At 34.6% G+C, this 16,453-nt stretch overlaps 1 protein-coding gene across 11 annotated transcripts in view; it reads left to right on the top strand.

The window, feature by feature from the left end:
* Window positions 1–16,453, top strand: part of LOC111047107 (single-stranded DNA-binding protein 3) — a 105,895-nt gene that overhangs the window by 34,522 nt on the left and 54,920 nt on the right. For all 11 annotated transcript variants that reach the window (XM_039443261.1, XM_039443258.1, XM_039443259.1 and 8 more), the window contains 2 exons: window positions 14,568–14,782; window positions 15,605–15,643. In XM_039443261.1, the coding sequence (XP_039299195.1) occupies window positions 14,568–14,782; window positions 15,605–15,643 (254 nt within the window). The remainder of the gene's footprint in view (window positions 1–14,567; window positions 14,783–15,604; window positions 15,644–16,453) is intronic.

The following is a 16,453-nucleotide window of genomic DNA, read 5'->3' as shown; positions in this document are numbered from 1 at the left end:
AGGGACTTTGATCAGTTTTATGCAGTCTGCTTCGTGTTACATTGAGCGTCTGATTGGATCTTGTATTATAAGAATGAATTGCATTTCTCAACTCCATTTTCTCTGGATTTGCTTTCAGGAATAGTAAGCATTGCAATATATATAATGAATATAGAGTTAGAATTCGAAGACCTTTATAAATATCTCTACAATGTTCCCGATTCCGCGCCCTGGCGATGACTCTGACAGCCCTCTTCTGCATTATGAAAATGTCTTGTGCTTGTGAAGAACAGCCCCAGACTATAAGGCCATATGAAATGTATGGATGAAAAATACCAAAATAAGCCTGACGTAGTCCATGTTGGTCCAGCTCCCCACATAATCGTTTAAGGGCAAACACACCGCTGCTCAACCTACTTTTCAGAACAGCAATGTGTTGTGCCCAACTTAGAGTAGGGTCAATAATTATTCCTAGGAATTTCTGCTCCTTACCAGTATCATTTGTTGCTGATCCCTTTTTGAGCCTAAAAGTGACTGTTGTGGTTTTGGCTTTGTTGAGGAACAGTTCGTTGGCATTCAACCAAGTTTGCACCAACTCCAGATTCCTCTCCGACAGTGCAACAGCTTGAGCATCATTTTTATGCTTATTAAGAACTGTGGTATCATCGGCATACATGAAGATTTTTGTTGGGACATTTATGCTAAGATCATCAATCATGATCAGAAAAAGCACTGGACCCAATACAGACCCCTGAGGCACACCACACTCCACAGGCAAAACGCGAGAGTTGTCACCATTCACGGAGACGTACTGCACTCTGCCTCGCAAATAGGAAGAAAATAGCTCAAGAGCAGGTCCCCCAACATGAAGGTGTTTCAATTTCGCCAGGAGGATATCATGTGACACACAATCGAATGCACGACTGAGGTCACAGAAAGAGACAGCGGCAGAGGATTTATCTTCAAAGCAGTCAAGAATTTCTTCAACCAGTTTTATAAGAGCATGTGTGGTTGAGAGTCCTTTTCGGAAGCCAAACTGTGTTTTGCAGAGCAAGTTATTAATTTCAAGAAATTTGCAAAATTGCATTGCGAGCAGAATTTCGATTATTTTAGACAGTATAGGGACCAAAGCAATAGGTCTATAGTTGGCAATATCATCATGCTTGCCCTTCTTGTAAATTGGTATAATTTTGGTAATTTTAAGAGAAGTGGGGAATTTTCCATTAGCGATGACTTCATTAATAAGTGCAGTGAATGGGGTAACAATACAATCTATGATTCGTTTAATTAGGGCATTGGATAGTCCATAGTGATCTTTGCTTATCTTTGGTGACATATGCTTAACAACTTCCAGAACGCAATTCTCTGTAATGGGCCTGAATTCAAACATCTCAATACTTTCAGGAACATTCTTATTCTTTAGTAGATTATCTGATGTAACTTTATCATTTTTATCAAGTTTTTTCTTAATTTCATTAGCAATATTTGCAAAGAAACTATTGAAACTGTCTGGAGATATAATGTTCTTGAGTAGTTCTTTTTTTTCTGATTTATTCTTGTTTACTATGTTCCACAGTGTCTTCGACTTATTTTCAGAATTCTCTATTAAACTTTTGTTGGATTCTCTTTTTGCTTTTTTTATCATTAGTCTGTAATAACTTTTTTCTCGAGTATACATATCTTTATAATCAGAGGATGTGTTGGAAAGAAAGTATAAAAAATCAAGCCTATTCTTATGATTTTTCAATTCTTGTGTATACCAGTTTAGATTGTTACTTGAACGTCTACCAGAACCAGTTTTCCTATTTGTAATGATTACGTTGAAACTTAATTTATAGTAATATATAACCGTATTTAGAAATGCTTCAAAATTTGTATCTACTTCAGCATGATTATTGAAAATATCTGACCAGCCTTCTATCAACAGGTAACTCCTAAGTACATTAATATTACTGTCATCAATTTTAGTTACTATTTTATAAATCTTTTCAGTGTTTGTCTTAGATTTCTGTGTATCGATATAATTCACTCTACTCATTGAAATAAGTTGGCTCAAGTGATCACTAACATGACAGTTACTCACTAGAACACTCAAACTTTCTTTGAAAGTTGTGAACACATTGTCCAGACAGTTGGTACCCCTTGTCGGTTCATGAACCCTCTTTTCGAACCCATACATACAACACAAATTAACAAAGTGTTCTGCATCCTTACTATTTCTATTAAAATGTAGGTTGAAGTCACCACATAATATTGATTTCCGGTTTTTCTTATTTAAATAACTTAAAGCTAGTTTCATAACCCTGCAAAACGTTTCAAAATTACCTTGAGTACTTCTATAAACAGTAATGACCATGATATCAATATTCAAGAAATGAGCTCCTGCTAATTCACAGTCCAACTCAACCGAAATGTTATTTAAATAGTTTAATACTTTGTATTGGGACGCATCATGATTTGAATATATGGCCACACCACCATGAATTCGTATTGAGCGACAGTAGCCGGTTACTAAATGTAGATGCTTAATATTAGAGTTTACTTTAAGCTCAGCATCAGTCATCCAATGCTCCGATACACATAAAATGTCCAACTTATAATTAACAATAATCTCCTCCAGCAGTCCTATTTTATTTGATAAGCTCTGTACATTTTGATGTAAGATATTTATATTACTTTTCCTAGAGTGAATGGCATAATCATCCCTATGATTCAGCCGATATGGATTGAAATCAGTCTCGGCTGATGGCCTTAGTAGTTTTTTAGAGGAATAAGTTTATTGGTTGGAATTATCACGTCTTTATTGAATTGTTTTAAGATTTGTGAGGCAACGTACCGCTTTCCAAGATTATTCAAGTGGTGCCCATGTTTCGTATGAAAACGTTTCCCCAACTTACAAAGCTCTAACACAGTGACATTTTCAAAATGTTTACATGTTTTATGTATCTCAGAATTTGCCCATTGAATTGCTTTATTTACACAAGACCATTTTGGGAGGTCATACCTGTGTGGAATGTCAAATAAAAATACTCTGGTGTGTCTTAAATCAGCCAGCCTCCTACGCAGGACTGATATGAAACCTTTGGCATCATTTCTGGCAATGTCATTACCCCCTCCAATCAACACTGCCGCATCCAGAGGCCCCAAATCTGAGCAGTCACCCACGCTCTCCCTGGTCACATCCTCAAAACAAGCTCCAGGCTTTAGTGTACCTGTTACTTTACATTTTTCATCTTTGTCACGCATTAATCTATCAACAACAGTACGACCCTGGCTACTCATGAAAAGTTTAATTTTTCTAACTGGTTTAACAGTTTTTGACTTCGGAGCAAGAGATTTTTTTTTCAAGATTTGTTGAGACAGTAGATTGAGAAAAATTACCAATATCATCATTCTGCTGCTTTAAAAAATTAACGATGGCACTCAATACCTCCAATCTATACTTTTTTGAATCAAATCTGGCAAATTCAAAACTATTATTAATGGATTTACTTTTGTTCTTAGTTCTGATTTTGATGTAGCTTTCAAGGTGAAAGAGCGATAAGAAACCACAGTCAAATGAGTTTTGCTGTTGCAGACAGTCTACATGAACTATCCTATCCGAATTGAGAACCAGTTTCATTCTTTCCACCAAAATATTCAATGACCTGTTGTTATATTCTCTCATAGAATCGAAATTATAGAAAGTACTATCAATGTAATCAAATACAACAAGACTCCAGTGTGAGCCACTCCATCCATTTACAGAATCAACTTTGCAATTGTCATTAAGAATAAAGGCAATATTTCTGTTTACTGACGAATTGGGGCATAAAAAGGAGAGGTCATAACTACTATCATTGACAATCAAAGACACTACAGCCGTGTCAACGACAATTAAATCTTTACATCTAGAGAACATTTTCTTACAATACACATCAATGTCATTGTCTGTGAATAATTCATCACCGATGAATGTATTTAATCGATCAATCAGAGTTCCGCTAGTCCTATTGTCCCTGGCTGGAGCTGGAACGGTCTGTGTCGTAATGTCTTTAGCTGCATCCAGACGTTGCATCAATTGGATATCCAGTTCAATCGATCTGTCTAAAGCCGCATTACGCTGTATCTTCAACTCCTCAAGCCGAGATTTCAACGATTCATTTTCAATTCTCAAAAGGAAAAGTTCATCATTCAGAGGACCAAATTGAGAATCCGATCCATCGAGCATCGATGACAAACTATTGGAATCGATATTTTGATTTCCCACTTCAGTTGTAAGTCCAACAGAGATAGTGGATGATGACGAAATCGGGGATTCAGAAAGCATTGAAAGTCGAGTATGATTCTTATGAGTACCAGACAATTCAACAACCCTATCACAGTTCACATCAGTCTTCATGGAAGCCGCACATTCCTTATCAAGGCAACGCCAAGTGATAACACTGCTAACAGTAGATGAGAACGATTTTCTATACTTATGTCCTTTATATATTATTCCGGGTTTATTCTTTGAGGTCTGAAAACGCTGAATATTTTCCATTCTTATAGAAAATTGTTCACAGTGTTGTGTAAGATGGAGACAATATACAACGCAAGCAACAAGAAACTAGAAGTTCATTAAGATTGTAGGTAAGTTGCTATCTAGAACGATAATAAGAAGGCACGTGGAATCAACAGGTTAAACACTGAGAAAATGTAACGGGTTGTCTATAAGGTTTGCTGATAACGATTCATTGATGATTATTTGTCCTTATCACTTCAGAGAGGTTTTGCAGTCAGATTGAAAATCAACTATACTCTTGAAGTCACCGTTACAGGAATCAAAACTCACCCGCACTCACAGCAGCAGACTACTATATGGCATGCAACTAGTGGCATGCAACTGATCAAGGCGCAAAGACTGATAACATTGCACTGTTCAAGACCTAGCCAGCCGGCATCCGAAAGTGAGGTTAAAAACACTGATCCAGAAAACACACAACAACACGAACTTGATTCAGTATTAGCATATCTTAGTAACTGCAATATGAACTCAACACTTTACTTTAGTCCTACCATAACTGATTTTTCTCTATAACGTGAGTAATACTTTAAGTTACGTAAAAGTTTCGGAACAGATACAACTTTGAAACATCACAGGCGGTCCAGGCCTGCCAAGTCATATATGTTTCATATGTTATATGTTTCCAAACAATATTTCAAAATATAGAATATCAATATTACTTTTGATTTAGCTTTATAATTTAAAGGAAAATATCTCAACAGAAAGTTTAATATGTAAAGAATAGTTTTTTGAAATTGCACATAAATTTAATAGATAGAAAAATTTAATTTTTATTGCATAAAAAAAAAATTAGTATGTTGAATGAAAAATTTATTATTATTATCATTTTTTTTTTTTTTTTTTTTTTTTTTTTAATGAATTGATGAATTGTTACATTTAATTTTCACATAAAATTTCAATAAATCAAAAAATGTTCATTTCTTTCACTATTGACGCACTTGATTTTATTGATGCACATTTTGGAAAACAGTCCGTTAAGGCACTCAGTATGATTTTCAGTTAAGTGTGACTCCAATGTGATGACGTTAGTGTTGGGCTGATCTGGATGCACGTAGTGTTGGGCTGATACTTGTAGTCGACTGATGCATATCAAACTCGATACAGGTGACATCTCAGTTAGCATTGCCTCATGCTTGTAGTAGACGGCTGCATACCAAACTCGATACAGAGTCACGTAAATTTTGTATCATATAATTATACAATGTACATTTCAGGCTTGAAATGACAATGTAATTCGTTTTTTGGAAAAGAGATAGACGCTGCATACAGGATTAATTTAGGTGAGGATTAATTTAGGTAAGGTTTGGTTTTTTGATACTTTCAGTGTTCAAGGTTTAGAGTTCTGCATAAAGGAATAATTTAGGAGAGGATTTTTGAATCAATTCTTTCATGATACTGTGACTGTTATTCTGAATTCAAAGTTGTGAATGTGAACATGGATGGCAATTACCTCCAGGTAATGTAGTAGTGTTGAAGTTTGAGATACAAAGTCAGCAATAAGCGTAGGCATTGTTATTGGCGTATGCTTTGGTGTCGGCATTGATTTTGGCATTGGCATCAGCATTGGCGCAGGCATAGGCATTGGTATCAGCATTGGCGCAGATATTGGCATTGGCGCAGGCATCGGCGTTGATTTTGGTGTTGGCATCAGCATTGGCGCAGGCATTGGCGTAGCTATTGGCATTGGCATCAGCATTGGCGCAGATTTTGGCATTGGCGCAGGCATTGACATCAGCACAGGCATCGGCGTAGATTTTGGCATTTTGGCGTAGTTATTAGTGTTGATATTGGCGTAGTTATTAGTGTAGGCATCAGCATTGATTTTGGCGTAGTTATTGGTGTTGATATTGGTGTTGATATTGGTGTTGACATTGGCATAGTTATTGGCGTTGGCATCAGCATTGGCGCAGATTTTGGCATTGGCGCAGGCATTGGCGTAGCTATTGGCATTGGCGCAGGCATTGGCATCAGCACAGGCATCGGCGTAGATTTTGGCATTTTGGCGTAGTTATTGGCGTTGACATTGGCGTAGTTATTAGTGTAGGCATCAGCGTAGATTTTGGCGTAGTTATTGGTGTAGATATTGGCGTAGTTATGTCACACTAGTTCGAAAATCACCCAAATGTTCTTAACACTCTTCATGGCGTTCACTTGTTGCTGATTTCGAGATTCACATGATAACTATTTCAATGTTAATGTCTGTGCTGTACCTGTTATCTTAAAATGCTTATAAACCAAGAAGAAAATCTTGATTAGGCTATCAATACAATCTAATACACATGAAAATTATTTTTAAATATATATGAAATTGAAATTTGTTAACATCCTATTATACAGTCAGCAATACATAAATTGTGAAATATGGACATATCAATTACAAATTTTCACTATAAAAAAAAATTTCATTTCCATCTATTCACTGTTCAAATATCAAAGTTTAATCCATTCTTCAAAATAGAAATAGAATATCATAACACCCTGTATCATTATCAAAATTGTAAAAAACATCAGATCATCACAACAAAAATTAATTTCAATATATATTTCAATAATTTCAGACAATTGATCTTCTATTCACAATCATTTCATAATATATCTGCATTTCATTATCATTTAGTATAACATTTCATTTATAGCAAGTTCATTTCACATTTATGATTTATCATTCAGGGTTTCAAAATTATTTAGTTTTAATTTTGTTCAAAAATTGTATAAAAAGCAAATTATTTAATATTATTAATCATCGTTTGTCGGATACTATAGTTTATTTCGACTTTTCAATGTTCTGAACACAAGCTACATTTCATGACAAAACTTTACTATCAATCATTAAACAAGAAATCATTCAAAACATCAATAATATTTTGCTTCAAAGGCAAACAATATTCATAATTAATCATCATTTTGCATCTATGGCAATCAACATTATTAATCATTATTTTTGCATCTATGGCAATCAACATAAGTAATCAACACAAAAAATATTATCTCATTACTGCCTCTCTAAGTCATAACCTCTGTTATTCCTTCTTTAGGCAATAATGGGTTTCCATCTCAAAAAACAATCACATACCAGCAAAATTCTAATCAACAAACCCCACTAAAAATTCTACATACACTCCAGCATCCATTTCAAACGATAATCAATCATATCAAAATTTATAGAACAAACAGTTTTAAAATTTAAAAAAAAATATCAATTACAAAACACTTTAGAAAAATTTTTAGCCTTTAACTCATTTCAATTTATAATATAACACAACGTTTTTATTCAATAAAAACATTATTATTCAAGCTAACTTTCATTAATACATCACATATATATGGCTACAGAATTCATTAATACTTTCAAATTTTGAAGTTTATTTATTATAATAGCATAATTTATAATTTAAAGACTGTATAATAAGTACAAACATTTCAAGATTATAATACAAAGATGATCAAGATGAATAATGGGTAATAAGTTCCCTAAAAAAATACAAAAAAGAGAAAAAGAAAACTGGGTAAATAAATTTCCTAAAACAATACAAAGAAGAGAAAGATTAATTAGAGCCTATCCTACATGTCAGTACTGAACTTTCATAAGGAAGTATATTTAATAAAATATACTACTATGGAATTTTGTAAATTCCAAGTATGACTCTAATTGTTATAATTGTGAGCTATCACTCCCACAAAAACAACTGGTGAAGGAAAAAATGTTGACTATTGTGACTGGGTGGATAGTTCCTAGATGTCTGTAAGGCAATGTGATAGCAGACTCTAGTATCGGACCACAAAAACAAAAGTATGCAAAAGTTTTTACAAACATTTGATGTTGCAGTCTTAAGGTTTTTATATCGCAAACAAGTAGGTCAGATAATCGAGTCCAGCCGTATGTGGTTCACGCCCACACCTCTAAAAGAATCACACCTACTTGTCTACCAAAAATCCAAAGTATTGGACAGCAAAGAAAAAATAAAATGCAAAATGGGTTAAAAGCCCAGAAGAAAACTATAACCTAATTACATATGGCTTATGGCACGATATGCAATGAAAGATGAGAACATGGGACAAAATTGCTCTGAAAAACCTAATTACCTAATATAATACCTGAAAAAAATAGACATGATTAAAATATGTAATACATGATGAAAAAATATACCACAAGCAAACAATTATTTACACTACAATGGATAGATTTTAGAAAAGTTAGGTTTTATCAACAATTTAAAGATTAGGAAAATAAGCTACTATTTCAACTTCTAATATTATTTCAGAAGAATACAAATTTAAATGACTATGGACAAGATTGGTTAAGATATGCATCATAGAAGAATTTTACTGAACATTACACAAAGACAGGAAAGAATTGAAATTTGAAAAGATTAAGGGCCAAGAAAAATAGGCTACAGGAAAGAAAAAAGACACAATTATGGACTCTTACCATACACTGCGTAGCGATTATGCTATTCTGAATCCCGGCATAACACAGGATTCCTAATCATTGTGTGTTGGGGAATACCCTTTCATCATGTGATTCACTGTCATCATCTTGTAAATAAGCAACTTGAAACAACCTTTGAATACTAATACATCAATGGAGACTTTGTGTTTTGTTTTCTTCAAGAACATGATTTTATTATTCATGGGTTCATTTGTTTCAACAAAGCCGTTTTGCCTACAAAAGTTAGTCATGTTCACTTGAGAGTGCATTGCATACACCTTTTCAATTCTCAGTTGAAAGTTGAATTCATCAACTTGATTCAAAGCAACATTCATTTTGTTTACATTGTTCCTAACCTCTACAGAAACCTGTCTCATGTGAACATTCACTTTATTTATAGTTTTCCTAACCTTCAATGTAGCAATATTACTTTCATGATAGTTGACTTTCAGTGAAGACAACTCCCTACCTACTTCTTTACTCAATTCTACTATCTCATTAGGGTTGACTTTTTCAACAACAGTAACTAGGCCTACATTGTCAGAAACTTGAATGAGTTGATCCTGTATCTTAACACTACTATTATCATGCTTCAATTTGTTTTCATCTTCATGATTATCACTCAATGTTTCATGTGCATTTTTCAATAGAAGGTTTATACTAGCCTGCTCTAGTCTAATGCTAGCAAATTCTTGCTTCATCTCATCAAACCTAGCATTTAACTTAGCATTTTGATTTTTAAACATTTGGTCTAACTTAGCCTCTTGCTTATCAAACAGTTGTGTTAAGGCAGCTATTAAGTCATCATCTTTTTTAATATTTTTCATATTATATGCCATTTTGCTAGTCTGCACAGATAATATATTCATTAGGACTTGATCTCTCTTGAACCGATTTCCCACTCAGCAACAAACCATTCATAACCTATCAAGATATCTATCCTACCAATAATTTTTTATAACCAGAGATATATTTTGTAGTTTGAGTCCCCACACCAGGGCGTACCATTTGGGACATATTTATTTTGTAATTCTGTCCCACCACAGGGGTAACATTTGCCGTGCTACCAATTTTTCCTTAAATCGGTTGGAATAGCATTTAACACCTATTAACCTAAGGATAGTTGTCGGCTCCAATGTAATAGATTCTTGATAAATTATGAATGGATCTATCGCCTATGAATGAGAAATCCAGTTTTCAGAGCAAATGAACTTATAATCTTCAGATGAATTTATACAAATACACAAAGAACCATATCTTATAAGCCTAATTATTAGAGTTACTACGAACTAAAATACTTATCTAGTTTACAGTTGAAAAACAGTGGCTATTGGCTTGAATACACAAATAGCAATATACGAACAAAATAGAACACTAAAAATTGTTTAAAACTCAATTTAAAACATTAATAAACGAAAATGATTCAGAGCAAAATTTTACAACAACACACGTAGCCAGCCATTTTTCTAGAGAAGAAGGAAGCCACCGGAAAAAACTACAAGTCAGAACAAAGCCTGGTTCGGTGTCGATTTTACAGACACGTCACCAAAAAATTATAACTTACAAGTTTAGAATTCACACCCTACATCTGTTCTCAATAAAACTTTATTTTGAAACTGTTATTTTAATTTTTCATATATATTCTCCATTTAAATAAACTATTTATCTATTAATTCTGCTAACCAAGCCTCGGTGACACCATGGAACAATGCAACAATCATTTACGATAAAAAAATTCTCCGTCGAAAAGTTTGTCCGTCTATTGATGACTCTGATATTTACTATAAAGTGTCATAGATCTCGAATTGAAGATTCGATTCCAATGTGAGAAGAAAAATGTAATATTACAATAGTCAGGGTCTAATGTCGTTGATAAATTAATGAATGACAAAAATGAAAAATGTCAAGTAACAGGTACACTTAAGCCGGGAGCTGTTTTTCAAGATGTGACCAGTGAGAGCGGTGGTGACTGTTCTGATTTAGGTCCGCTGGATGCCGCTGTATTTATTGCTGGAACTAACGATATAGCCAGAAATGAGGCCAAGAATTTAATATCAGTTTTACGCAGGAGACTGTCAGATTTGAGACATACTAGAGTTCTCGTATTCGATGTTCCTCACAGGTACGACCTCCCTGATTGGTCGTGCGTTAATAAATTGGTTGAATGGGCAAATATTCAGATACGAAAAACGTGTAAACGCTTTGGAAATGTCACTCTTTTGGAGCTGGGTAAGCTGGGGAGACGCTTTCATACAAATCATGGGCTTCACTTGAACAACATGGGTAAGCGCTACATTGCTGATCAGATTTTGAGGGAACTTAATACAGATACATCTTTTCAAATTGATAAACCTATTCCTTTAAAAAACTAGGCCACTTGGCCGGTATTGATACTAATCAATATCGGTTGAGTTTTGTCAATAATGATGCCTTATCTGCTCAAACAAATAAGTCCGCGCCTCTGAAAATAAAATTTATACACCAGAACATTAGATCTTTAAATAACAAAATAGATAGACTAGAAATATTCCTTGACTTGGAACGACCGGATTTCCTAATTCTAACTGAACACGGTTTAAAAAACACTGAGCTAACTTGTTTGAATGTACAAAATATGCGTCTAATTGATTATTATTGTAGAGTTAATAAGAGTATGGGTGGCGTTGCTATATACCACAGTACGTGCGGTAATCAACAGCCCCGTAACATTGTTAAAATGAACATAAATGATTTTTGTATAGAGGGATGCATTGAATTAGCTTGTTCCAAGTTCAATATAAATAAGGATGTATACGTACTTCTAGGTATTTATCGGCCTCCAAATGGTGACGTAAACTTATTTTTCAACAATCTGATTAATGTCCTTGAGAAATTGTCGGCGAATATGGGAATCAAATTAATCTGTGCAGGTGATTTCAATATTGACTTCTTGATGGATTCTTCCCAACGTAGAGCTTTTTTGAATGTACTGGATCAGTTTAGTTTAAGGTACAATATTGAAGTTCCCACTAGAATATCAGAGCTTAGTAAAACGGCCATTGATAATATAATTACTAGTTCCTCATTGACTAATATTAATGTAGACGTAATACACTCATGGCTATCGGACCACACTGCTCAGTCTATTGTGTTGAATTTTACGAATTGTAATCCCATTGCAAAAAATATTTCCTATATTACATTCCGTAATTGCAGTGTCAATAATATGGTTGGCCTCGAGGCGGCTTTGTCAGTTGTAGATTGGAGTGCTGTTGCCTCCGAAAATGTAACAAACAACAAATATGAGTTGTTCCATCAAACCTTTCTTCACTATTATATCATTCATTGCCCTATGGTGACCAAGCCCTCACCTACGACGAAAAGGAAGAAACGTAGCGGTGGTAACTGGATGACTGAAGAAATTAAACAAATTAGAACTGTGCTTGAATTTGCAACAGGGAAGGCAAACGCAATACCAAATTTAGATACATCTCTTATCAACAGTGTAAAAAATCATTATGACCAGCTAATAACCAGAGCAAAAAAAGAATTTTATGGTAATTTAATTAAAAATTCAACAAATAGATCTAAAACCAGTTGGAAGCTAATAAATCAATTTAGAGGTAAAGGGTTTGAACGAAAAATTGACTTACTAGGACTTGATATTGAGGATGAACATGTTACTGACAAAAGACGTATTGCAGACGAATTTAACAATTTTTTTGCTAGTGTTGCTCAAAGATTAAGTGAAGATTTAAATAAAACACAACTGACTTCTAATAATACTCCTATAAGCAACCAGAATGTTCCAGTTCCGCCATCTGAGCACTTCTACCTAATACCATCTAACGAAGATGAGATCTTACAAACTATCGATAGATTTAAGCCAAAAAATAGCACTGGTCATGATGATGTCTCCTTAAGGGTGTTAAAACAGTGTAAAAGAGCCATTGCCCAGCCAATATCTTGCATCGTCAACTCTATGCTCGAATCTGGTGAATTTCCGGCCATTTTAAAAATAGCTAAAGTTATTCCACTTTTCAAAGAAGGTAGCAAACATGACATAAATAATTTCAGACCCATTTCAATTTTAACAGCTTTTTCAAAGATTTTTGAAACCATCATTCTCACTAGACTGGTAGCCTACCTTGTTAAGCACAATCTGATTTCACCCAATCAACATGGTTTTGTAAAACAGAAATCAACTACTTCAGCCCTAATAGAGATTTTTGAAGGACTGATAACAAACATTGAAGATGGTAAATATACGGCTGGTGTAATGCTAGATCTATCAAAGGCTTTCGATTGCGTGGACCACAGCCTGTTGTTAGATAAATTAAATGGCCTTGGTATAAATGGTAGAGCAAATGATCTCATAAAGTCATATCTGTCTGATCGATATCAGTATGTTTCAATTCAAGGCGATCAGGAACAAACCGCTTCAAAACTTGTTAAAGTATCCTCAGGAGTACCGCAGGGTTCTATTTTGGGACCTCTTCTTTTTATACTATATATAAATGATATTTCTTCTCTTGTACCTCAAAATAAGTTGACGCTATACGCTGACGATACATCTTTGATATTTGCGGACAGAAACTTGGAAGACCTAGAAATTGATTGTAATCTGGTGTGTAATAGAGTTGTTCAGTATTTTAATTCGCTCTCCCTGACAGTAAATTCAAAAAAAAGTAGTCTAATAAACTTTAGTCTGAGACAGTAAAAGTAGTCTAATAAACTTTAGTCTGAGCCACATTTGTTTATAGGAAATGATTGTATACGAAATACAGATTCTGTGAAATTACTTGGCCTAGAGCTAGATTTCAAGTTTGTGTGGGATGAGCATGTAAATGTCATAATTAATAGAGTGAGTAGAGATCTTTTTGTGATAAGAAATATGGTAAAATTTGTACCATTATCTGTTTCAAAGATGGTTTACTTTGCATTGTTTCACTCCCATGTTGCTTATGGGATAGAGTTATGGGGAAGCACTGCAGATTTGCACTTCCAAAAAATATTCAAATTGCAAAAAAGAGCTATTCGCTATTTGGCTGGACTCAAATTTAATGAGTCATGTAGAGAGGCTTTCGTCTATTTGAACATTCTAACTCTACCCTCAATTTATATTTTCAAATTATTAGTCTTCACTCACGACCATATCTCAGATCTGGCCACAAATGCTGACATCCACAATCATAATACTAGAGGCAGAAATAAATTAGCTTTAAGACAGCACAGGCTTCAACTGTATGAGAAAATGCCTTCTTACATTGGTTCAAAGCTTTACAGTAGTTTGAATCTATGCTAAAGAGCGTCTAATGAAAGATAAAATCGTTCAACCAAGATGCAAAACATATTACAATAAATCAACTTATTAAACTAATTACTTAATGTATTTTATTCAGTTGTTTTGTGACTGATGTTGTAGTATTTCTGTGATGAATAAAACAAGAAATGGTCAACCACTATTGAATTTGAATAATTTACTTGAGAGAACAAAGTGGCGACGTGTCAGGCAATGCCATGGAATCTGGTTTTCTTGTGTAAACCTATTCATGATTTAACAGTAGGTGACAATTTCTTATTTGCTTCATTCGAATGGAATACAGTATAATAATATTGATATGCTATTTGCAGGCCCCCCAGGAATGAGTCCAATGAACCCTCGCATGAATCCGCCTCGTGGCCCCGGATTGGGACCAATGGGCCCAGGCTCCTACGGCCCAGGAATGAGGGGACCACCACCAAGTAGTACTCTAGGCCCAGGACCTGGACCTGGTGGCCCAGGAATGCCTCCCATGTCCATGTCTGGACCTGGTGGCAGACCCCAGTGGCAACCTAATACTTCCACTGTAAGTCACCCAATCATCCCTTTGATCTTTTTTCTTCTCATGTCAATATACATTTTATTTTTTAATGAGCTTGTGATTTGATTTGAGAATAATCACTTTGTATGCCCTGTCACTGGTCCAGCCTAGTAACCCAACTTGGGCAAATTAAGGCCAGCAGCGCTGGCAAACCACCCATCCACACACTGGCACTGGTCGTCATTGGCTTTCATTGGGCCAACATGTAGATGCGGCATGAAGGTTTTAAAAAAAAACAGATAATAGTCAATGACGAGAAAAAGGTTGATATTGCAGCGGCTTAACAGCAGCAGACCCTTTTCTCGTGACTCAACCATCTATAGTTTGAAATAACTAAAAACAAAGGTTTTCATTCGAATACCATTTAATTTATACACCATAATATTTTGAATTTAATCCAGCAAATAACAGATTATAATTTGGTAAAGCTAAATTAAGATGGTCATTTTGCCCACACATCAGTGACATTCGATGTGAATCAAAGCTTGATACAGCAAGCATTATCTTATTATTTATTGAAGTTTTTCGGTTTATCGTTTGATAGTTTGACACCTTGTCAGACCGGACTCCCCAATGATTATATTATTCATCTTTCAAAAGAGAGTATTGTTCTTTATTAGTATTCACATTATCATTATTTTAATCCATATCAATAAACTTGTTAGTCGTTTGCCAAAATACATAAATCAAAACGTCATAATCATAGAAAATAGAGAATCAATCTATTTCATCTTGTATCTCTTCTTTCTAAACCAGGAAACTATTACATACTATTGAGTAATTTTGTTTATCTGTTATTTTTTACAGCCGATGAACTATTCCTCGTCATCACCTGGAAATTATGGTGTAAGTATATTATTTCTTATACAGTATGCCTAAAAATATGTTTATACCTCAGGAACGAAGGTAATTGACCTTGATCACTTACCACTATCATAGAGGAAAGATAGCATTAGGAGATGAGCATGAGGTAGAGCCTATAGGTCGTTTATGTTCCAAATTTCAAGCCGATTACTGTCGACTACTGTCTATTATTACTGATTTTTGCCGAGTGAGAGTGTGGGTACGGCACAGTATGAGAGACTACAAGGATCACATAGCGTCATGAAAAATAACTACTAGGATTATCGGCATGAGTTAACATTGGAATATGAAACATAAACGCCCTATACCATCCATGACCCTCAAGCATACCCTTATCTTCTTATGATATTTTTTCTCTATTCCACTACTACACCTCAAACTATTATAATTCATAATATAAGTACTGTTATTAGTTGTTTTTATTACTGAAGTTTCAAATTATGTTGAACTCATTGATCAATGAATATTTTGGTTCGACTCGATTAGTATTTATTGCGAAATCATATAAAGGTGCGTACAGATATACGCGCCTCGAACACGCTTCGCACTCGCTCCGATCATGGATGTGACCCTTTCGACCCTTGGTTCGAAATATGTTTGAAGGATGATAGCTCCGCTCTTTTCTTATTGTTGACTTTGCTACAACCTAACCTCACAAATGTGAAACGTCCAATCCAGCTGATCGGATGACAAAACTAAATAAAATATTCTTACCAGGGGATTTCTGGGTAGCCTAATAATACATTATGTTTATATAATAAATAAATAATAAATATTATGATTATTGCATTT

The sequence above is a fragment of the Nilaparvata lugens genome, chromosome X (assembly GCF_014356525.2).
Source record: "Nilaparvata lugens isolate BPH chromosome X, ASM1435652v1, whole genome shotgun sequence".
NCBI lineage: Eukaryota > Metazoa > Arthropoda > Insecta > Hemiptera > Delphacidae > Nilaparvata > Nilaparvata lugens.
This window is presented reverse-complemented; position numbering and strand designations above follow the sequence as displayed.